We start from the raw sequence: 24018 nt of genomic DNA, 5'->3' as shown, positions 1-24018 counted from the left end.
GGACCCGGGCTCTCCCGGTGACCCGGGCCCGGCCGCAGGCGCGCGCGGGGGCGGCGGCGCCCGAGCCCAACTTGGCCTCAGCCTCGCCCTCTGCCCAGCCCGCCGGTGTCCCCTCCTTCCCGCGATTTCATTTCTTCTCACGCTCTCCCCTCCACCCCCTCCCGCGTCCAGCCCCGCTCTCCCCACCTTGTAAAACAAAGCCGGGGAAAATGCCTGCCCGTGCAGCTCGGAGCGCGCAGCCTGTCTCCGAATAAGAAGTGAGTACAATGGCGTGTTTGTAAAAGGTTCGAGTCCGTCTTTTAAAAAAAAAAAAACATTTTGAATGCTGCATGCCTCATGCTTCCCAGCGCCTCGCGGGAGAGACCCGGCTATAGAGCAGGAGGTGAGACCCCCGGCTACCCCCCTCCGCCTCCCGCCCCGCGCCTTCCCGCCCCTGCCTGTCCGGGGAGGGCTGCAGATGCCCCGCTGGCAGCAACCGGAGGTTTTCCACCTTCGTTTCCCGTCCAAGGTGTTGGGTCATAATCTGGGGTTGGAGGCAAACCTATCCCCGAATGCTCTCCTCGCTGCTTCTGCCCTCGTCTCCTGCTGGTGCCTGGGGGGTTTTGCATATGATGTGCCTTGGGTACGGATTTGAGACACCTTGGGGGAGTTTCCGAAGGAAGAGGAGGGTCAGCCCTTGGGAGTAGCCGGCAGGCAGGACGCATGGTGACCCTGGTCACACTTGTTGCCCTTTGCGTGGTGGGACAGGCAGTGGTGCTGAAAAAAAAAGCTTGCATCTCCGGGTATGGAGTCGTCCATGGAACCCGGGAGCCAAGAAGACATACCTGGGTGAGGGTGGGAAGGAGACCAGGATTAGAAGGATACGGTGATGTGCTGGGGGCAGAGGAGGGAGGCAGTGATGGGGCCGAGTGTGTGGAAGCGGCGAGTCTGGGATTCCTTGTCCTAAGGAGCTTTTCTTCCTGATCATACATCAAAGGACTGGAGATGGAAACCTAGAGGTTTCCCTATAGTAGACCGAGTGGAAAGGCTGTTGTTTTTTATTTTGATATTTCACCAGTTTCTGCCCATTCGGTCTGCCAAATGTGCATCATATATATATATATATATATATATATATATATATTCTAATTAAAAAAATAAACCAATAGCTAAAAATAATTAAATAGCTTAAAATAATTAAACTCCATCAGGAAATGTATTAGCTTAATACACACACACACACACACACACAATTTTTTTTTAATCTGTCCACTTTCTCCAAAAGCATATAATGATAATGTCTTAGTTTGGCATGGGCTTTAAGATTGGGTTTTGGGATCACTGAGGTAAACAGCCTTGGTGTTTAAGTTCTAGCGACTGGAAACCACTGATGTGAAAAATCAGAAATATTAGAACACAGAGAACTGGAGAGGACAGGCTTGGGAAGCTTCCTTCAGAGAGACACTTTGAAGCTTCTATGTGATTTTCTGTTATTTTTATTCCCCCAAACGCTTAATTTTAGATTATGACCTTTATTTTTTGCCCAGACTCGCTAAGCAGCTTGGAGGTGGGGTGGGCTGGCTAGGCAACAGATGACCGTGATTTTACCTTTTATCGGCGTTTCTATTAAAAAAAAGTTTCTTTAAAAAAATTAAAACACTAAACAGTGCTAATTTTGAGTTAAGTTTATAAATATTAGATGTTAAAGGTGTCTACTAGGTTGGGGCTTTCGTCGGAGCAGGTGAGTGTATCAGGAGGGAAACTTGTACAGACCTGTACATAGCAGGTTGAAGCATAGGAAATTGCTGTAATGTATGTGTGTGGAATTTCCACATGGAGCCATGGGTACAGTTATCTCATCGGAGCTCTGACTTCATCTCTTTAAAGTTGGAATCATTTAGCGCTTTGCTGGTTTGAGGATCCCTCTGTTATCTGCCATCATTTTACAACATGACTTAGGTCTGCCACTTCAAATAGCTTTGTTTGCAGAGCTCCTTTTTGATGGGCACCTGAAGATTTACTTATGTTATGAATTCAGACTGTGGTCGTCCTACCTTTTAACTCACAGTGGTAGTTAAGATGGCAGGATGTGTAGCCACCTGAAAACCGGCGGTCTTCATTGCCTCCTTATCCTTAAGTAATCTGAGGTTCTTGTAGGGCAGTTGGGTGTAATTCCATAGGGATTTCTTCTCTGCTTGCCTACATGTCTTTTAGATCAGGTTATCATTTTACTAAACCTGTATTATATACACTGATTTTACTTATAACAATTATGGGTGTTAAATGGACTATTCTGGTAGGGTTAATGGCCTTTTCAAGTCCCCTGTTTTTCAGCCACTCGCTTCTTACCTCTTTGGTTCAGTGTAGCCTTTCCAATCAAATATATTGTGGTAGATGGTTTATTTTCCCCCTAGCAAGTAGAAGTCTAGTATGTCTTGTGTTTTCTAAAAAGGAATCCATTAATGATATTTTCGAACAGCTGAGATGAATAATAAATGGACTTAGCGTCACCTCAGAGTATATGGGAATTTTGTAAGAGAACACATAAATCCACTCTAATGGAGCAATTATCTTTGTACAGAGCAGTCGGGTCCAAGGTGTGAGACAAGGTTTTAATTTTTGTGTGTGTGATAACATTCACTGTTGAAATGGCAGGAACCTGTTGTATCTTGGCTGCACCTAGGATTGTGCGACAATGGGTAGCAATGCTTTTGTTTTTATAAACATGTCAGAGATCGAATAACAAAATACAGAGAATGCTTAATCATGAACCCACTTTAGAGGGGCAAAAATAAATGATTGGGCTCTGAGGTGGTTTATTTACCACCATGTTTTACCAGAAAATCACTCATGTTTTTGAGCAACGTTTGGGTCACAAGTTTACTCATAGTATAATTCCTGTATTATAATGAATTTTTAAATAAAAATAGAGACTGTTAACATTGATTGCTTATGTTATAGAGTGTTAAGTACTTGAGAAGAGGAATAGATCCATGATCCTTCTTCATGAGTATTCAAATATCTGGCTTAGCATCATCAGCTCTTAGGAGTTCAGTAAGTCTTCGTTGGCTAGCATGGTGGACAGATATCAATTTTGAATTAGGAAGAATGCAGGCATTCTTTTTTTTTTTTTAAGTTTCTTTGTCTACCTCCTGCTTTTCCCCCTCCCATCGGGATCCCCAATGGCAGCAGAGAGCTAAGACCCAGCCCCCTTTCCTTGAACTCATATATATGGTCCTCAATGGGATCTAGTGCAAGCACTTCTGGTTTAGTTTCCAGAGCTTCCACCAGGAGAGCAAGCAGAGTTCAGCCAACCTTTGCTGATCATTTCCCCCTCTAACCTCCTCCAACCTCACCCTTATTCTCTCTTGTTGTCAGTGGCGGCACCTGACTTGCTGGATCCAAAATCTGCGGCTCAGAACTCCAAACCAAGGCTCTCGTTTTCCACGAAACCCACCGTGCTTGCTTCTCGGGTGGAGAGTGACACAACCATTAATGTTATGAAATGGAAGACGGTCTCCACGATTTTCCTGGTGGTCGTCCTCTATCTGATCATTGGCGCCACCGTGTTCAAAGCGTTGGAGCAGCCTCACGAGATTTCACAGAGGACCACCATTGTGATCCAGAAGCAAACATTCATTTCCGAACACTCCTGTGTCAATTCGACTGAGCTGGACGAACTTATCCAGGTAATGGCGCAGAGGAGCGGTTACTCCGTTTCCTCTCCCGGGAAACAAAGAGTCAGGGTTGGAGGAGACAACTCATAGCACAATGCGGTCCTGACGTGCCTGTGAGGGTCCTCATCCACTTTTCTCCTTAGCATAGACTTCTTTTCCTCAGTTTGTCTTCTTCCTGCACTTCTGGCCTCTTTCCTTGCTTCTGCCATCTTTTCTTCTCATTTTCCTTTATTCTCCCTCCCACTGTTCTTTCTCATCCTCTTCTATTCCTGCTCGTCTGTATTTCTGTCCTGGCATCTCCCAGCTTTCCTTCCCTTCGTCCTGTCTTAGAACTGCCAGTGGACACCCATGGACCCAGGGTTACCTTGCTGGAGGCCCTCCTGATTAGATGACCATTGCCTACTAAGAGAATTTGCCATGGCAAATGGGAGGAAAATATAAGGCAGAAAAAGTATATTAATCGTGGCAGTGACCATCATAAGATAGAAAAGATGAGTTTGTGATGTGACCCTCTTGAGACAGGCATCCCTCCTGGTTAACAAGCTGCAGTTCACACCTTTCCTCTAGCCAAAGTGTAGCTCTGATAACTGCCATTTTTAGGTGTCTAGGGAGAGGTGACTAGTCATTGCTTCTCTAAACCCCAACTAAAAGCAATTTACTGCTGTACAAATAAATGGAGTTTTCAAATAAAAACTAATTTAGTTTTAATTTACTCTCTAATGGCAGGATAGTATCTTTACGGAAAAACATTTTGTTTTAAAACGTAATCCCAAAATGATTTAACAGTTTCAGTTAGGCTCCTTGGAGATGGCTGTATTTTTGTTGTAGATTTCTTTTGCATAAAACATAAGTCAAGCCAAGAATCTTGGTGAAGAAGAAAGCCCTGGAATTTTTCTTTCAAAGAGAGATCTGCCTGGTTGTTGAAAATATGTTAATTGAACACGTATTCATTTTCCTATAGACCTTACTTTTCTTACCTGATGTAAGTCGAGTTGGACTGAAAATTATCTGAGTCATCATCTGAGCATGTTCTTCATCTTATATTTGATTTTATATCATTTTAATGATTTGGAATAGTAGATTGAGGGAAGAAATTATTATTGGTTTTAATCCAGTTTCTTGTTCTAAACCGTTCCTCTTTTATTTCCTCTTGCAATGGATTCCCAAATGCTGCCTCTGCCCTTCATACCCCTCTCTGTTTATAGAATATACATCCAAGTTATTATTCTAGTTTTTTTTTTAAACTTTCAAAGCTAATATTCACTGACCCTCATTTAGCTCCCACCACAGTCAGACACTTCTGCATCTCACGTGTTTGACTTAAATTTTGAAAAAGCTCCTCACATACTTATGTACCGAATTCTCTGCTATTTTTAGATGATAGCAGCATTTTCCGGATTGATGGTAAACCTGACAATGAAATATCGTTGTCCCACCCACCCCACTGCCAGTTCCTTCATAAGATCACTTTCACTTCACCCTCTCTGTGCCTCATAATCCTAAGAGGCACTCAAAATCTTTGACGAATCCCCCTGTGGTTTCAGAAGCGTTCTAGGTGGTCTTGGAGGTAGCATGGAGTAGTGGTAAAAGCCTAAACTCTGGGATCAAATAGATGTGTTTTAAACTCCAGTTGAGTACTTTTAATGAAAATGTCACCTTGAATAAGTAATTTTCCTCTCTAAGCTTTACACGGTCTATCTGGGATGAGGAGTGAATACCTATAAACTAAGGTTGCTGTAAAGAGTTAAAGACATAATCCGAGTAAAGCATTTAGGTCCTTAAAAAGTGCTGGGTTTGTTTGCTGTAGTTATCCTCCCATCCCTACCCCATCCCTTTATTTGGTTGAAACATCTGATTCATCTGAAGTGAGGCGGTTGGTATTGGGCAGGAAAACTCAAACAAAAATAAAACCTGAAATTTCAGGACAGTGCTGGAGTGAATGTGGAAATGGTCCCTCCCACTGTTCAGTATTGCCCAGATTTATTCAGCATTGTGAAAGTAACTTAAAGGTCATGGCAGGTGGGGACAATCTGGAAGTGGAAACTGATCATTTTTGCTACATTGTTTTTGGAATGGCAACAAACAGAGCTCAATATATGCCCTAATTTTTTTTTTCTGCCCCACACAGGCAATCCACTTTAGCTTTATTAATAGTCACTGCTGATCGAGTATTTTTGCTTCTTAAAAATCTGAATTACATTTTTGCTTATTCAGTATTTTTTCAATGCAGAAATTGCCTATTATTTATTGTCATATCACTCACCTTTATAACCTGATGGCTTTAATAAATTATTTTTCTCTTTGAATATAATTTTTTTTTTCTGATAAGAGAAATCTTTATAATGGCATGGCTTCAAGGACCAAGATTAGTGTTTTAAAGAGGGAGGTAGGCAAATGAGCCAGTAATTATATATTAGAATTCCATTCCATTCATATGCTTCTCATAAATTTCAGTCTTGTTTCCACATTTATTTTCCCACTTAAAGGTTTAAGTGGTTTAAAAGCATCCCTTAAAACCTCATGAGTAGACATCTTATTTTATCTGTTTCTAGAGATTTGTTTTGTTCCTTTGATTGAGCCATGCTTCCTTGTTTCTTTGTGTGCCTTGTAACTTTGTGTTGTGATCCATCCATTTGAAAACACAGCCACTGCCTGTCAATCTTTGCAGACTGACTAGGTGCAGGGAAAGACTTTCGCCAATCAGCCCAGCTTGACAAGCCTCTCAGATATTTTCTGTGGATTTGATTCCCCTGGATTTGTAATTTCCCAATTAGGTGGATTTGCCAATTTCTTTTTTCAGGAGCTTGTAATCTCTTGCTACCTCTAGTGTCTGTCTGCAGTACTGCAGGTTTTATGGAGCTGCTAGAAGCCACTCAGGTCTCTTTTATTCTCAGTGGTCTCCAGGGTTCTAGAGTAGACTGCATCCCATCAGTACTCTGAGTCGGGCAAGGCAGAAACCATTCCTTTGGGTAGTCCCCCCAAAAGCCAGAATGTTGGATGTATGCTCCACTCCTCTGTTCCCCCCGAGGGAGAGGTTACCAAGGTATATTGGCCTCTGTCTGCTGTACCATGGGTCCTCTGGAGCAGAGGCAAGCTGCCCAGCTCACATTTGTTCTCAGTGTCTCCTAGGCATCTAGAGTTTGCTGGGTCCCATCAGTGCTCTGAGATAGGCAAGACAGAAACTAGTCCCTTGGGCAGCACCCCAAAAACTCAGAGCATTAGATGCACGTTCCAGCTCTTTCCCTCCCCAGGGATAGTAAACCAGGGCCTGGGAATTTTCTTCCAGTCACAAGCAAGGGGAAGGACTAGGGCGATCTGAAAGATAATCCAGGCATACCTCGGAGATAGTGCTTGTTGGGTTCCAGGCCACCGCAATAAAGCGAGTATTACAGTAAAGCAAGTCACACAAATTTCTGGTTTCCCAGTGCATATAAAAGTAATGCTTGTACTATACTGTAGTCTGTTAAATGTGCAATAGCATTATGTCTCAAAAAAACAATGTATATATTTAATTTAAAAATACTTTATTGCTAAAAAAAAAAAAAAAAGCTAAACATCCTCTGAGCCTTCAGTGAGTTGTCGTCTTTTTACTGGTGGATGGTCTGGCCTCATCGGTAATGGCTGCTGACGGATCAGGGTGGTGGTTGCTGAAAGCTGGAGTTGCTGTGGCGATGTCTTACAAGTTGACAATGAAGTTGTCTTATTTTCCGTATCGATTGACTCTTCCTTTCATGAAAGATTTCTCTGTAGCATGCCATGCTGTTTGATAGCATTTTACCCACAGTCAGACTTCTTTCAAAGTTGGAGTCAATCCTCTCACACGCTGCTGCTGCTTTTTCAAGTAAGTTGATGTAATATTCCAAATCCTTTGTTATCATTTGAACAGTCTTATAGTATCTTCACCAGGAGTAGGTTTTAGCTCAAGAAACCACTTTCTTTGCTCATCCAGTAAGAAATAACTCCTTATCCATTCAAGTTTTATCATGAGATGACAGCAATTCAATCACATCTACATCTTCAGGCTCCACTTCTAATTCTAGTTCTCTTGCTGTTTTTACCACTTCGGCAGTTACTTCCTCCACTGAAGTCTTGAACTCTTCAAAGTCACTGTGAGGGTTGGAATCAACTTCTTCCAAACTCCTGTTAATGTTGATATTGTAACCTCTTCCCACGAACCGTGAATGTTCTTAATGACATCTACAACAAACTGAATCCTTTTTGAAAGGTTTTTCATTTACTTTGCCCAGATCCATTACAGGAATCACTACCGATGGCTGCAATAGACTTACGAAATGTATTTCTTTCCTTCTTTTTTTTAGTGTCAGGTGTACAAAACAATGTAATAGGTAGACATTTACACCCCTCTGACATCGTGTATAGCTGTTACAATTTCATTGACTCTATTCCCTATGCTGTACTCCACATCCTGTGAGTATATAAGTATAGATATTTGATTATAATTGACATTCAATATTATTCAGCTTCAGCTTCAGGTGTATAGCGCAGTGGTCAGGCATCTACACAGTCCATGAAGTGGTCTCCCTAATAAGACATGTGCACATCTGACACCCTACAAAATCTTTACAACATTATCAATTAGATTCCCCAAACTGTCTTTTATTTCTTAAATAATAAGACTTGAACATTGAAATTACTCCTTGGTCCACGGACTGCAGAATGGATGCTGTGTTAGCGGGCATGAAAACAACATTGATCTCATTGTACATCTCCATCAGAGCTCTTGGGTGACTGGGTGCATTGTCAGTGAGTAGTGATATTTTAAAAGGAATCTCCTTTTCTGAGCAGTAGGACTCAACAGTGGACTTAAAATATTCTGTAAACCATGTTGTAAACAGATGTGCTATCATCCAAGCCTTGTTGTTCCATCAATAGAGCACAGGCCGAGGGTTTTCAGGATGGTAAATGAGCATTGGCTTCCACTTAAAGTCAGCAGCTCCATTCGCCCCTAACAAGAGAGTCAGCCTGTCCTTTGAGGCTTTGAAGCCAGGCATTGACTTTTCCTCTCTAGCTATGAAAGTCCTAGATGGCATCTTCTTCCATAGAAGGCTGTTTCGTCTACATTGAAAATCTGTTGTTTAGAGCAGCCACCTTCTTGAGTTATCTTAGCTGGATCTTCTGGATAACTGGCTGCAGCTCCTACATCAGCACTTGCTGCTTCAGCCTGTACTTTCATGTTATGGAGATGGCTTCTTTCCTTAAACCACATGAGCCAACCTCTGCCAGCTTTGCACTTTTCTCTTGTGGCTTCTTCACCTCCCTCAGGCACCACAGAATTTAAAAGAGTCAGGGCCTTGCACTGGATCAGGCTTTGGCTTAAGGGAATGTTGTCACTGGTATGACCTTCTATCCAGACCACTAAAACTCTCCATATCAGCAATAAGGCTGTTTTGCTCTCTTATCATTTGTGTATTCACTGGAGTAGCACTTTTAATTTCCTTCAAGAACTTTTCCTTTGTATTTACAGCTTGGCTACCTGTTTGACACAAGAAGGCTAGCTTTTGGTCTGTCTTGGCTTTTGAGATGCCTTCTCACTGAACTTAATCATTGCTAGCTTTTGACTTAAAGTAAGAGATATGTGAGTCTTTCTTTCACTTGAATACTGAGAGGCCATTGTGGGGTTATTAATTGGCCTAATTTCAGTGTTATTGTGTCTCAGGGAATAGGGAGGCCCGAGGAGAGGGGGAGAAAGGAGAACTGCTGGCTGCTAGAGCAGTCAGAACACACACAACATTTATCCATTGTTTGCTGTCTTATGTGGACGTGTCTCATGGTGCCCCCAAACAATTTCAATAGCATTATCCAAGATCACTGACCACAGATCACCATCACCATAAAAAATACAATAATAATGAAAAAGGTGTTGTGGTTTTTTTTAAGATTTTATTGGGGAATTAGGGAAGGGGAACAGTGTTGGGGGATTGAGGAGGGGGAACAGCCAAGTTGTTGTCCTTCAACCATAGTTGTGGAGGGTGCAGCTAGCTCAGCTCCAAGTCCAGTCACCATTTGGCCACCCGTCGGCAGCTCGTGGGGGTCGAACTGGCAACCTTGTTGTTAGGAGCACATGCTCTCACCAGGCTGAGCCATCCTGCCACCTCTTGGCAGCTCAGCGGCAGCTCAGCTCTTGGGCATAGCTTACTGGCCTGTGTAGGAATTGAACCGGCTACCCTGTTGCTCAGAGCTCGAGCTCTTAACCAACTGAGCCACTTTGCCGGCCCCCAGAAGTTTGAAATATTATGAGAATTAGCAATATATGCACAGAGATACTAAGTGAGCAAGTCCTGTTGAAAAAAAATGGCGCCCACAGACTTGCTTGCCACAGGGTTGTCACAGGACTTCAATGTGTAAAAAACGCCGTATCTGTGAAGTGCAATAAAGTAAAGTGCAACGAAGTGAGCAGTGTCTGTAAATGGTCAGCTCTGGATGGACATGTGAGTAACTGGGCAAAGGCATGCCAGGGGGAAAGGGGAGTGAGTGCAAAGGCCCAGAAGCAGGCGCTTTCTTGGCAGAGAGGCCACATGGTTAGAAGCAATGAATGAAAGGGAAATTTGTATGAAAAAAGGTTAGAGAAGTAACAGGGGCTTAGATCCTGTCGGGTCTTGTAAATCAGTGTAAGCGATCTTGGATCTTACTTGGAGTAGCTTATAGGACCATGGAAGGACTTTGAGCGGAGCAGGCCATCTCTATGGTTGCCCTGTGAGGAACAGAGCATAGGTGGACCAGTATCCTGGGGGAGATGGGGTGGTTTGGACGAGGACAGAAGCAGTGAATGTGATGAACTGTTACCAACTTGGGATATTTCAAAGGTGAAGCTAACAGGTTTGATGCGAGGTTTGAGAGAAAGAAGTCAAGGATGATTCATAGGTCTGGGACCTGAAGAACTGGTAAAATAAAAGTACCAGTTAACGAGATGGGAAAAACATCAAATGGAGCAGGTGTCAGGGAGGCGCTCAGGAGTTCGACTTGGCGTATGATTGGTTTGAGTTGCCTTTCGGACATCCAAGCAGCGGAGCGGTCCAGGGTGAAGAATACATCTGGGAGTTATCAGTATATGGATAATACTTAAAGCCTTGAGTCTAAATGAAATTGCCTAGGAGTGTGGATGGATGGAGAGGAACAGAACCAGGGGCTCAAAGGTGAGGGGCATGAGACAGCAGTCAGGGAGAATGGAGGAAAGCTGGAGAGCATGGTATTCTATGAACCAAGTGAAGACACGTTACAAGGTGGGAGAGATTATCTAGTCAGATGGGACTGCAGAGTCTTACTCTCTTTACCATGATCTGTAATGTGCAATTGGTAGTCTGTTCTATAAATTCATGATAGTGATTTTATGTATACTTAGAAATCAGGAAGCACAAAGCATGACACAAGTAATTCTTGAGCAGTTAGCATCACTCTAAACACAGACGGTACGGGACACAATCGTAAAAGAGAAGATCTGATGACCCTTCGGAAACGTTATACACATGTGGATGAAATAGACAGGATGTTTACCCAGCTTCAAACTTATAAATGGATTCTTAAAAGAAAAAAAACACCTCACAAATGTCTTTAGTGCTTGGAACCTTTCATGTATTTGCACATAGAAATAATGTTATACGTGATAATGACGTCCAAAGCTAGGCAACCAAAGATATAACACAACTAAACACGAAGACCTGACACTGAAACAATAAAAGTTTTAAAAAGTTATTTTATTGTTTTTATTTATTTTGTTTTTATGATTTTTACTTATTGTGAACCAGTGATCCATTTAGCCTCTCTATGTCTCAGCTTTTGTGAAATATGATATACACCTGATGTCTGTTAAGTGTTACCACATTGATAATGGTCACAGGGTTATTTTTATGAGCTGGCGAAATGCCTCAGGTCTTGCACTTCTGGTTCCAAATAGTTATTTAAAGAGAGGTAGCTGTCTAGAAGACACCCGATAGATGCATAGTCGGTGATTAAAAATAAAAAGTGAGTGAGATTCAAATGTATTCAGTTGTCTCCTGAGGCTACTACCCTTCCTCCTCCATCCTTCTGAACCCTCAAGAGACTGACTTCATGATGCTTTACTGTGACTTTTCATTCCTCTCTCTCCCCGCCCAGCTGAAACATATTCCTCTTGTTCTACCAGCATAAACACTTTCTTGGTTTGAGGGGATCAGAGGGAAGGAGTTGTGAAGATCACTAAGGATGTTTGGCCCAACCTGATGCTTCTCCGGGCATCAGACCCATCCTCCCCTCCACTAAAGACCCCCCTGGCAATAGCATCTTCATATGCTCCGCCTCTGAGCAGAGAAGACCCTCTTGCCTCATGCTTCTCATGTGGATTTGGGGCATCTTCCCTTTCATAGGTGGCTGTGCTCTGAAATGCTCTTGGGACTGGTATCCTTGTGTGAATGAAGCTGAACAATACAGCATATGTGAGTGACTAATGTAGAAAACATGAGGAGAGGTGCCAGGCTCATTTTCAGGGCTGATGGTTGTGGTGTGACACTCCAAGTCAGCCCGAGAGGTGCCTGAGGGCAGGGTTTAATTGCATTTTTGTGTAATAACTACTGGACAGTTGTCAAAGGGTAGCTCTATCATTCCAGTTGGCTTGGAAAAGTGTAAGAAATTCTATCAGGTTCCTGTTTCTCAACAAAATGGATTTCAACCAATTCAGTATTTACTATCGCTGGTGAGTGTATGGGTGTGTAATTGAGAAAGCCGGGGGAAACTTGGAGAAAAGCTAAGACAGGAGGAGTGTGAATCACTACATTTTGGGAAGTTATTCACATACTATTTTTGCTGTCTGGATTTAGTGACATTGAACCAAGAAATATAAACATTAAAGAGTCAGTAAGATTTCCTTTCCCCTGCATAACATTAGCAAGCCATTAGTAAATTTACTCTGCAGTGTATTAAGAAATTTTACCTGGAATCTGAAAGCACAGAATTTTATTGCAGGCTTATTTAATGGCAATGAGTCAACTCAGATGAAGTGAGAAACACATAAATTTCACAGGGCCTGAGACAGAGGAACTGTCTATCAGAATATTATTGGAATATTATAGCATTGTGACATTTTGGCCCTATGGATGACTAATTTGGGTTGTAGGAAGTTCGATTTATTCACGTACAAATTAGGTTAACTGGTCACTTTGTTGGTTGTGTGTGTACACAGAGCCTGAGATTTTCAATCTTTGTTATGATATTTTAGTTATATATTCAGGAAGGTCAGGAAAAAAAACCATTTGTTTTTAAAACCTATAAAACCTATTTAAACTTATCTCTGTTGTGGAAATATAGGCTTAAGTGTACTGGGACATCAAATGACTAGAGATCAGTAGCATTCTATTAAGAAAGTCAACAGTCTCCAAATATACGGATTCTATGGATGCATGAAATTGACAGAGTAAAACTCCCCTTGTTCCATTTTGGGCTGTTTTTTTTTTTTTCCTCATCAGTTTAGAACTTTAGGCATTAAAAACAGTGCATGAATAAATGCTGGCTAATGTGATTAGCCTTAGGCAAATGGTATAAAAATTTTATCTTCGATGCTGTGTCTCCTTCATCTTAGTCTTCTGCCTACACAAATCCTATTTTAAGGACACCTTCTTTGAAAAGAACTTCCTAGATAGAGTGACTGTAAATTGTATTAAGTTCCTACCTTATTCTTCTAGAACTGTGTCTTCTTTGTTATCTAAGCAACCTTTATCTTTTTCCCTCCTGTTTGCCCTTTTGTTTCTTTCTGATTCTACCTCCTCTTGCCATATTTTTTTATTATTATTAATCTTTCCCTCTGACTTATGCTGAGGTAGAAGGGGGCCAGAAAGATAGACAGAGATTAATATTCTTATTAATACACCATTTAATAATATGGAATCTAGGAAAACTCGTGAAAGCATGTACAGCTGGGGAAATGTATTGGGTTGCTGGAAAAGTCATGATGCATTTTTGCAACGAAAAACATAGAAAAACTGCGTCACAACTTTCCGACAACTGAATAGGTTTCAGTGTGCTGGCTTCACATGCATTTTTTTGGCTCCTTCAGTGTTGGAGGGGTTCATGGGCCTTGACCTTGTTTTATACTTTCTGCAGCACAGTGTTGTTTCATGCAGGGCTCAAAGAATAACAGAATTTCAGTGTTTCCAGTTCAGTCTTTGTCTGATACATAAATCATCTCTATAACAACTTTGATAGTCACTGAACTTGGACGCTGTTACACAAGTTCACTCAATGATAGAGAAATGGTTATGTAAATTATGTTACATGTGTCTACTCAGAGATATTGATGACTATGAAGTGAGAGAGTGATGATTTCAAAATGCCTTGTTGTATGAAATGTGCTTGTTATATGAAAATAGTTGAAAGTAGATTTGTGATTATCACTATTAACAAAACAAAAAATGGAATATACGTATGTTGAGGAAAGTTATTTGATGGACTGTGAGTGATTTTTTTTTATTCTTATTTTTCCAAATGTCCAATAATATGTACATTACTTTTGCAATTAAAAAAATCTTCCAAAGTGGCTATAACCAGGGGAGACTGCCATCCCTAATACCCAGCAGTACACTAGCTTCCCGCCCCGTTGATGATATTCCCCTCCAACAAGCTCTCTGGTGTTCCTTACTTTGGATTAAGCTTTTGTTTCTACCAATAGGAAATAAATTTACACTTTCAAAAGAGAAAAAAAAAAAGCTGTACACTTCATTAGCCTGTATAAAAATAGCTTTGACATGCAATGGCATAACCCCTAACTGGGAGAAAAGACATGGGCAGGTAAGGGAGATACTTACTTTTAGAGGAAAGTCTGGTGTGAAGAAACTGCTTTCTGGAGGAAACGCTATCCTTTTTAAAGTATAAGAATTGTACTGTTTTTTTTTTTTAAAGGATGCTTCTTTGTAAGAATTTTTAATTAATGTGTGGTTAAACTTAGGTCATACATTACTTGGAAACACATTCAAGGACTCTGAAAGCCTTTTTAAGAAACCATGAAATAGATTTTTTATTCAAATTGTTTCCAACAAAAACAACAGATTAAAAACATGATAGCATTTTGCCTTGCTCACTTAAAAGCTATACTCTGGGGAAACCTTGAAAACTCGCTTCTTTACCAGACTAAAAATAGAGTGATTTAATCGCCTGTGTTCTGTATAAAATATGCAAATGTACTACTCCATCTTTTTTCTCCACATGAAATCAGAAATATATATATTTTTTAAAGAAAAAGATTATTGATGTTAGATTTGGAAAACCTAACCTTTGTCAATACTTACAGCAGTCCATTTAACTATGGAAGATAAAAATTGTGGGATTTCTCCTTTTTGGATTTATGTAGGTGTCTCTGTTTTTCCTAGACCTCCCAAAAAATCAAAAACAAAAAAACAAGTGCTGTCTCTCTACAACTATAGAATTTCTGAAAAACTAAGTTATATGTAACATGTCTCAAGTTCATTTATCAAATTGGAGGCTCCAATGTGTATTAGTATGGGCTATTTGATATCAAATGGTTAATATCCAAATTTATTTCTGAAAAACGTAATCATATTACATATTAGATAATATCCCTTGATTTCTGAGGTGTATGCATAGTTGAACACAACTTGATTATTCAATAAGGATTCAACAATTAATCCATGTTTTCTCAGAATAGCATTCTCAGACATCTAGGGTTTTTCTTTCTTTTTTAATGTTGGTAGATATTGTTTATTGGTCATGGAGGACATATTTGTGCCAGGTAGGTTATATAAATGAATCCTTTTCCTGTGCATGGCAGACCCACTGTGTTTTCTTTAGTATGCTTCTTCTCGCAGTCTCAGCTGCTATTATTTCAGACTTCCATCCTTCACTTCCTATCAACATTCAACAGATGACTTCACCTCCAACTTTACAGAGAAAATAGGCGCCATCAGATGGGACCTAACTCAGCTTCCCATCACCAAAACTACCAACATGACTGCTTCTACCTCCGTAGACTAGAACAGTTGTAGGGAAGGCAGTCTGCCCTAAACTAGAGGCGGACTTGTTCTACACCTGTTCTTTCTACTTTTCTTCCTGTTACACCGAAGGAGGTGTCTCTTCCTGTCCTAGGCCAATCGCATCTTCTGTCTGCTCAAAAGAAAACACATTTTGATTTTTGTCCCTTTTTCAAAAGTATTCCCTGGATCCCAGCTGCTTTTCCAGCTGCTGCTCTTTTCTCCCACTGCAGTTAGAATTTTTTAAAGAGTTGCCTACACCAGCTATCTTTAGTGCCTCACCTCCCTCTCACTGCTTAACCCCCTGTAATATAAATTATCCTTCCATTCTCTAGCAGTCTGCTGTAGGGTGTTTCTTAAACTAACAAGTATATATGCCTCACAGTAGAACTATAAGATCCTAATAGATTGATTTGTTAGTAACAGTTTCCTGCTTATGAGAATTAACTTTAATGCTGCAGTCATATCACCCTGCAATGGAATTTAGAATGTTTAGCATTCTATTCATGAAAACATAGGTACCATTCTTTTGCATGCTAGTAATACAAAATCATTTTGTAGGCTAAAAAGTGCTTGGATATTGGCAATTTTATATGGTGCAACCTAGTATTATCATTAGCTGAGAGCTATACTGGAAGATTCTAGTGGAATAACGTGCTAATATGGTGTGGCTTTCAAGAAGTTGTTTGCTCCCTTTCTGTATTGTCCGTGGTCCCAAGTGGTGCTCTCACAGAAATATTAGCTCATGCAAAGAAGCCAATGGCACTGCTTTAGTTTCCAGAATATTATGAAAGGATAAAAAGGTGAAGACTATGAGTTTGGTTTCTGGGGATTTTCCCCAGTGGTACAAAGGATATGGCATGGGATGCTTTGTATGTAAGTTGACAATAAAGCCCTAAAATGCTGCTTCTTGGCTCAACCTAATTTGATATGTATAATGGTCCAAGAAGCAGACCCTGTGATGAAGACGACTACATGTCACTGACATTAGAGGAGAAGCTTCTTGTGCAAATGATGCCTATAAATAACATTTCAGACTGACATAGCCAATAAAGTGGAAAAAAAATCTACACACTTAGAAATGGATAAGAAAATGTGACTCCTAATTGATGAAGATACGCCAACCAAGGTTGCCTCGGCTCCACCAGGGCTGTGTGTGAGTTCTTAAGCTGTAAGAGTAAAGGCCATCCTGAGATACTCTCTGGTTTTATTGGCAGGATCTTTCACAGCAGCTCCTATCATCTGGCATTAGGTAATCATGGTGTTGACACAGCCAGAGGATTAAGGATGAGATGCGTAAGGACCCAGCAGCCGTTGGCAACAGTACTCATACATTGCTGCATGTTATTGATAGATGAAGATCATTTTTGTGGTGTAGCAATAAAGAGTAATGATACCTACCATCATATCTTCTCACAAAAGCCCTTTGGCAGTGAGCGCCTCATGTATTATTTTGCTTTTCTCGTTATGAATTCTTTAAGTCTTTCACAATAATCTTGCTTACGTAGTTGAAGAGGTCAAATGCAGTGTTCTGAATGTGCGATTGATTCCTTCCCTAAAGACTAGCCTCCTCTTGGGATGAAACTAGTTCTCCCAAGGAAATAGTGGAAAAGAAAATAAAAAAGAGAGAGAGATAATTGTTTCTTACAGAAATTTGGCAAGAGAATACTCATGTTACCCTTTGAGGAACTCTGTTATTATACAGATTTCAGTATAATTATAATTGGATTTGGCCATTATACCAATTTATTGGAAATACTGTCCCTTTTCAAAGGAGGAATAAATGAGATCAATCAAATGTCCAGTTAAAAAGCAGTGGTCATTGAACCAGTTACATCTGCATCATTGTTGTTAACTCAGTTAGGTGTTAACACCTTGTACCAGCAGTTTAGAGTTTTTATGTCACTTAACATTTTCAAATTATTGTGACTCTCCTTTTAGAATTATAGGTATGGTCACATAATTTAATGAAATCCTGAGTATGAAATGAACAGAGGAGGAATTTGTGGAAGGCATTCAGAACATTCTGTCTTGCTTTGATGAACATGAACATCTGAGCATCTGAGGAAAGGGAAAAAGAAGTGAAATCAGAACTTTTGGTGTCACTTATATTTTAAGATCCACAACAAACCTCCTCTGAAAACAGTGTATTGTTTAGGCCTTCCCAATCTCTTTCCCTTTCCAATATCTTTCCCTTCAATGAAAAAATAACTAGTCAAGTAGTACTTTATAATACATGAACAAAAAAGTTTTTCCTGGGCATTGGACTCACAGGGACATTTTTGTGACCAACAGTGATTGCCTTGAGATACTTGTGTGGTGTTGTGTGGTGTTGAGGCTGATTATAGTTCCAAAATGCCAGATGACATTGAGACATGAACTTCTTAACAATTCAAGAATGCACAAATACACAGTAGAGCACTGTGAACTTTGATTTTAAAGCCATCATTGTCATGGAAACTTGGATTTTTCATAATTTTATGAGTAATTACCTCTATCATCTCTGAATAAGAGCTTTTTAGAGCTCTTATTTCTTAAGTTTAAGCTCCTAGTCTTGGCTAGAACCATGTATTTAAGTTTGTTTACTTAGTGCACACTTTATAGTTGCCTATAAACCAAAGAGTAAAAATGAATGCGAATCCAATCAAGCTTATCTTATACTATTTCTATTGTAGAATTTAAGTTCGCAAGCCCTTCCTTAATCAATACTTCAGGTATATGTTACAATTAAATCCATAGGACCCACCTTCCCCTTACCATAACATAAACAATTCAACTTATTCATAAGTTGTTAGCATGACTTAATTGTCTACAAAAGTAGCCTTTAATGGAAAAGTGAATTTTTATTATCGATGAAGTGATTGTTACTTTAGTTTCATAATACTTGTATGACACTTACAGAAAAAGTTCTTATGAAGGCATCTGGTAAGTGTTCTGATGGCCCAAATTGATGTTGAAATTACACTCTTAGATCTTGGCATTTGCCAAGGGCGTTCAGTTTCCTGTGGCTGTTGACCAAAAGCCCTCGTACAAAAATTTAGGAAAAATTTACAAGAATATTCCAGAAAAAAAGACCTCATGGTAGACTCATTCTCATAATGATTTGACATACTCCCAGTTCCATCTCAAGCCTCTGTTGCAATAATTACAGCTCTGTGATAACTATTTACAACCCACACATTGCCAGACATTACCGTTTCTAAGTCTACATTTGCTTCTTTTGCATTTAAATAATTTGTGGACCTTATCCAATTGTCTGGGTAATGTTGTACCTCATCGTTGACAAGCAAAAGGAGGGGCTGAAATGATGGTGCTGGCCATGACAGATATACTAAGTCAATTGTTGGAGGAGTTAGCTTGCTTCTAGTCAATAAAATAATTGATTTTTACTTACTGGGATGGAGCCTAAAGATGTGCCTTATCTTTTCTCCTCTGTATCATCCATTTTTTTTTTTTTACTTCTCTTGCTTTCCCATTGCTTAATGCCGTAAACAATTGATACATATTTTTTAATAAATGAATGTGCTGAAGAAATGTCTGTAAAATACAAAAATATACTTTGGATGCAATTATGTTTTGTCTAAATCTCACCACCTCCACTTCCTTGATTTTTACTGGAAGCATTAGCTTTTCCTGGGAGTTACAAAGCTAGCGATCACCAAATGTGTGCTTACAATGTGTGTGTGTGCACACACTTTGTGTGTTTATTTCTATCATAAGATATTTCCAAAGAGAATTTTAGATTTTTAAGTTGTGTTTATCTTCCTTTTTTTTAATTTTCTTTTGCTCATAATTATTTAATTAAATACCATTTTCATGCCAAAGTCAATACATTTAATGATAAAACACTGAAGCCGCTGAGGATTTTATGTGACAGAAAACAAAGAAGTCTGCTCTCACTGTTTTTATGTCACATTGCTTTGGAAATACTGGCCAATGTAATGACAGATGAAAAATAATAAAACATAGCTTTTGCAAGATGCAGAGATAACATGTCATTATTTGTAAACTATAGGCTTGCATGCTTTGGTTTTCCAGGTAGAAAACAAAGTCAAGCAAAATAAAAGAAATAGTATGAGTTCAGTGCTTCTCAGGATGTGGTCCCACGACCCTCTCAGAGGTTTGATGAGGTCAAAGCTGTTTTCTTAATAACACTAAGATGTTTTTGCTTTTTTTACTCTCATTGTCTCCTGAGTGTACAGGAGTGTTTTCTAGAGGCTATGTGATGTGCTCTCCCAACATATTGAATGCAGAAGCATATACAGTAAAACCTTAGTTTGCGAGTAACTTGATTTGCGAGTGTTCCACAAGATGAGCAAACATTTCTAATACATTTTAACTTGGTAAATGAGTGATGTCTTGCAATACGAGTAGTTTGTTTCCAGAATGAATTATGGTCGCAAACTAAGGTATTACTGTATTAGAATCTGACTGTTTTCTATTAAGCCAGACATTTAAGAGGTTTATAAAATTATAAAACAGTGCCTCTTTTCTCACTAAATACATGGCTGTTTTGGAACAAATAATTATTTTTTGTAAAATTAGGTAACTTATGTTAACGTATAACAAGCTTATTGTTATTTTTACATGAACTAATCAAAGCATTTCAAAAATTAGAAATTCAAATATATAAATTTAATAGTTATAACTTACATATACAAAAGCTCCTTAATATTTTTAATAAGTTTTGAGATTGTAAAGTGGTTTTGAAATAAAATATTTGAGAGTAGGTGGTACAAAGAATGGGCAATATGTATTTGTGTATATAATAGCAATAACAGTGATAATTTAAAGTGGAAAATAAATATCTAAGAATAACCTTACAAACCTATCTGAACTACATAAAAATACTCTATTTCAGGATATTAAAGGGGACTCAATAAATCAAGATTCATACTCTGTCCTTTGATGGGAAATTTCATTTTACAATAGTGTTCATTCTCCTTAATCTATAGATTTCATATATATATATCCAAACAATGGAAACATGTTAAACTTGTAGAAATGAAAATTTTGATAAAATTTAACTAAATGATTCTAAAGTTTATACAAGAATAATGGGTTAGTAACTGCAAAAAAATCAATTTTAAAAAAAGCCTAATCAGGAAACCTGCCTTATATGATACTAAAGTTACAACAGAGAGTTAAAGGGAATCAATTATCTCAAAACTAACTTCATTGTGTGCTCTGCATATATGTATATTTGTGTGCATTTACTATTGGGTTGTCGGGAAAGTCATGATGTATCTTTTTCTGTGTTTTTCATTGCAAAAATGTGTCATGACTTTTCTGACAACCTAATATATGATAAAAAATATTAGTATTCAGCTTAATTCACAATAAAAGATATATAAATGTAAACAATTGTTATCAGTTCAGTAAAGATAAAAAATTAATATTAGAGATAATAGTAGTATTGCTATGTATTCATAAATTGTTGGGGGGACAATTATAAATTTTAGTAACCTTCTTGGATAGCTGTTTGCTCCTGTACCTCAATCAAGTGCTTTAAAATATTCATAATCTTTAATGTGGCAAATTTATTTCTAGCCATCTCTCCTGAGGAAATATTCAGAAATGAAAAAATATTTAGACACAAATATGTTCACAGCACCGCTTTTTATGATAAGACATTTTAGAATAGCATATATGTCTACATATTGGGTAATGATTAAGTAAATATGGTAACGACAGGAAAAACTGCATACAGAATAATAAGTAAGAACAGAGAATGCATTTCATATATTTCATAAATGTAACTATTTAAAAAGTATAGCAAGATGCCAGTAGATATCTTAATACATTTACAGTAGTTATCCCTGGATTCTGGAATTACGAATAATTTTATTATCCTCTTTATGCATTTTTGTATTTTCCTTTTTTTTTATAATGAACATATATCATTAAAGTAAATAAAAGCATTACAGTTGAATGAACTTTACACACAACTGTTGAGGTTTTAATGTGTAGATTATCACAGATCAGATGCATGAGATTTTATTCTGCATTTCAGCCCTGATTTACCTGCCCTTTCCCATCTGACAGCAGCTTTCTTGGGTAGTGCCTCCATTTCCACAGCGTAGGTTTTGTCCACTCATGGGTAAACTATATATCCTTAAACGAGTAACTTTACCTCTCTTGGTCTTTAATTTCCTTGCCTGTCAGATGAAGTTCCTTCCAATTTTGAAATCTGGACATTAAGTGATGAAGGTTTCTAAAATTATATTTCCAACAGAAACATCTTTTCCTACAATCTGTATGTCTCTCTTTTACTCTACATTTTCTCCTAACAGCTTCTATGTTTTATGCTTCTGGATCTGCCCCTCCCCTCCCGAACATCTGATGATTGAAGAAGGGATTTTAATGTGATCTTTCTCTCTCTCAGTAATACTCAAGGTAGCATCCAGACCCTAATGTCCCTGTGTGAATATTGTTGACTGTCATTTATGGGTCTTGAGTGATACTCATGGTCATAGAATTTATAAAAATCTGTAAAAATTTTAAGACTCTAGATATAAATGGACTGATTTAAGTTTGATAGTGAATTGCTGTTGCCTTTTCCTTCTCATTTTAGCCTGTTTGGTTGGGTCTTACCGATATGTACTCTATGCAGTACACACAACCCACATTTGGCTGCATGTTTAACATCCGAAATGATTAGCACTTTGGAAATATTATACTTCTGTTTTTGATGACGCTATTATATATTATTTAAATCGTAGTTTACCATCTGATGCTCTAACTCTGTGGTGCTTACTAAAAATAATTGCTATACTTAGTTGTTAATTCAAATAAGTCACTAAATATTGGGCTGTCGGAAAAGTCATGACACATTTTTGCAACGAAAAACATAGAAAAAATACATCATGACTTTTCCAACAACCCAATATATTAATGGATGATGATATGAATGCATATTGGTATAATATGATAAGCTCCATGCAGATCCATTCACTTTCTATCAAATATAATTCAACTTATTAATTTTTTTAGTATAAAGTTTTAATCTATATTGTATACTTTAAATGAAAAAGCAATTGATTCTCTTAGACTTGATTCTCTAATTAGTCATTTGGGGTAGAATATATGCTGTTTGACATCTCCATGTGATTCATGTGTACTGATCATTTTTTTTTTTTCTAACTTACAGCAAATAGTGGCAGCAATAAATGCAGGGATTATACCGTTAGGAAACACCTCCAATCAAATCAGTCACTGGGACTTGGGAAGTTCCTTCTTCTTTGCTGGCACTGTTATTACAACCATAGGTAGGAGACAACGTATTTTCTTTTTTAATTTTGGGACAGTTTGTGAGCTAAAATTCATTTGTTTGAAAAAAAAAATTTTTTTTTAACAGTTGGTCAAAATGGTCTACCTAAGGTAGAAAACTGAATTTTAGTAAATTGATTTGGAAAAGAGGGCTTAAAGGTTAGAACAAAGGAACGATGCAAATGAATTAGTTATCGTTTCAGAATGCTGAGTTAAGTTTAAAATGCACATGAAATTCGAGAGCAGTGCAGTTGAGTCATTTGACTAATGGATAGGGACATCAAAATGGCTTGAGATGGCAATTTTGGGGTGGGGGGCAAGGCATTGTAACATTTCCTGCACTTTGATTCTTTGGCATAGAAAGAAAGGGTTTGAGTACAATATTGATTTTTTTTTCCCATGACTTGATGTCACCATTTTCCATTTGTAAATTTTACTATATATTTCAACAAAGTGTTCTTGTTCTTAAGTACGTGTCTATTATAATTAACTCAGGGCTTTTCTTTTATACCTTATTTCCCTTCCAATAGCACAAACATATACAAACTTCACACCGAAATAGGGGTACCACAAAAAGAATTAAACTTTAAACCTTTGCTGCTTTGCCTTTTCATCAGGTTGTTTGTTATAAGGTTAAAAAAAAAGTCGCATGGTGGAACACCGGCCCTTTTTCAGGCTTGGCGGTCACACACTCAGCACCTTCTAGGCAGCAGAATGGACACATGTGGATGACTTCTTTTCTGTTAGTCATTAGGTGCCCATCCTTGGCTATTTCTATATCCAGAGGACATAAATGCAGACCCCACAGTGACAGCCATGCTTGCCATGCTGTAGGGACTGCGAGGGGCCACAACTGCCTTAGTTCGTGGAAAGAGGTGTGTTCGCAGCATAATTTTAAAGATAGGGAAGGAAACTCACTCATCACAGTTATGAAGGAATTTTAAGTGGAAGAAAATATATGAGCCAAAGGAAATTCTTCCCTTCCACCCATGCTTGCGGTGTGATGAGATTTCCTCTCATGGGCCTGATCTCTGATGGGGTGGGAATGAAGATTTTTAGTTTTAATTTCATTCTTTGACGTCACTGACAAATTGTGAGGTGTGTAAGGTGTTTTGAATCTGTGC

General features: G+C 38.7%; 1 protein-coding gene across 5 annotated transcripts in view; it reads left to right on the top strand.

The window, feature by feature from the left end:
• Nucleotides 1-6: 6 nt before the first annotated feature.
• Nucleotides 7-24018, top strand: part of KCNK2 (potassium two pore domain channel subfamily K member 2) — a 107615-nt gene continuing 83603 nt past the window's right edge. For 2 of the 5 annotated variants that reach the window (XM_019635424.1, XM_019635426.1), the window contains exons 1-3: nucleotides 267-382; nucleotides 3358-3668; nucleotides 22776-22893. In XM_019635424.1, the coding sequence (XP_019490969.1) occupies nucleotides 337-382; nucleotides 3358-3668; nucleotides 22776-22893 (475 nt within the window). In that variant the 5' untranslated portion in view covers nucleotides 267-336. Of the gene's footprint in view, nucleotides 383-731; nucleotides 829-3357; nucleotides 3669-22775; nucleotides 22894-24018 lie in introns of all 5 variants that reach the window. The other 3 variants (XM_019635428.1, XM_019635425.1, XM_019635423.1) reach the window with 3 other exon arrangements.

Source organism: Hipposideros armiger, unplaced genomic scaffold, assembly GCF_001890085.2.
Source record: "Hipposideros armiger isolate ML-2016 unplaced genomic scaffold, ASM189008v1 scaffold_22, whole genome shotgun sequence".
Lineage (NCBI taxonomy): Eukaryota > Metazoa > Chordata > Mammalia > Chiroptera > Hipposideridae > Hipposideros > Hipposideros armiger.
Note: the sequence above shows the minus strand (reverse complement) of the source record. Positions and strands in the feature narration are given on the sequence as shown.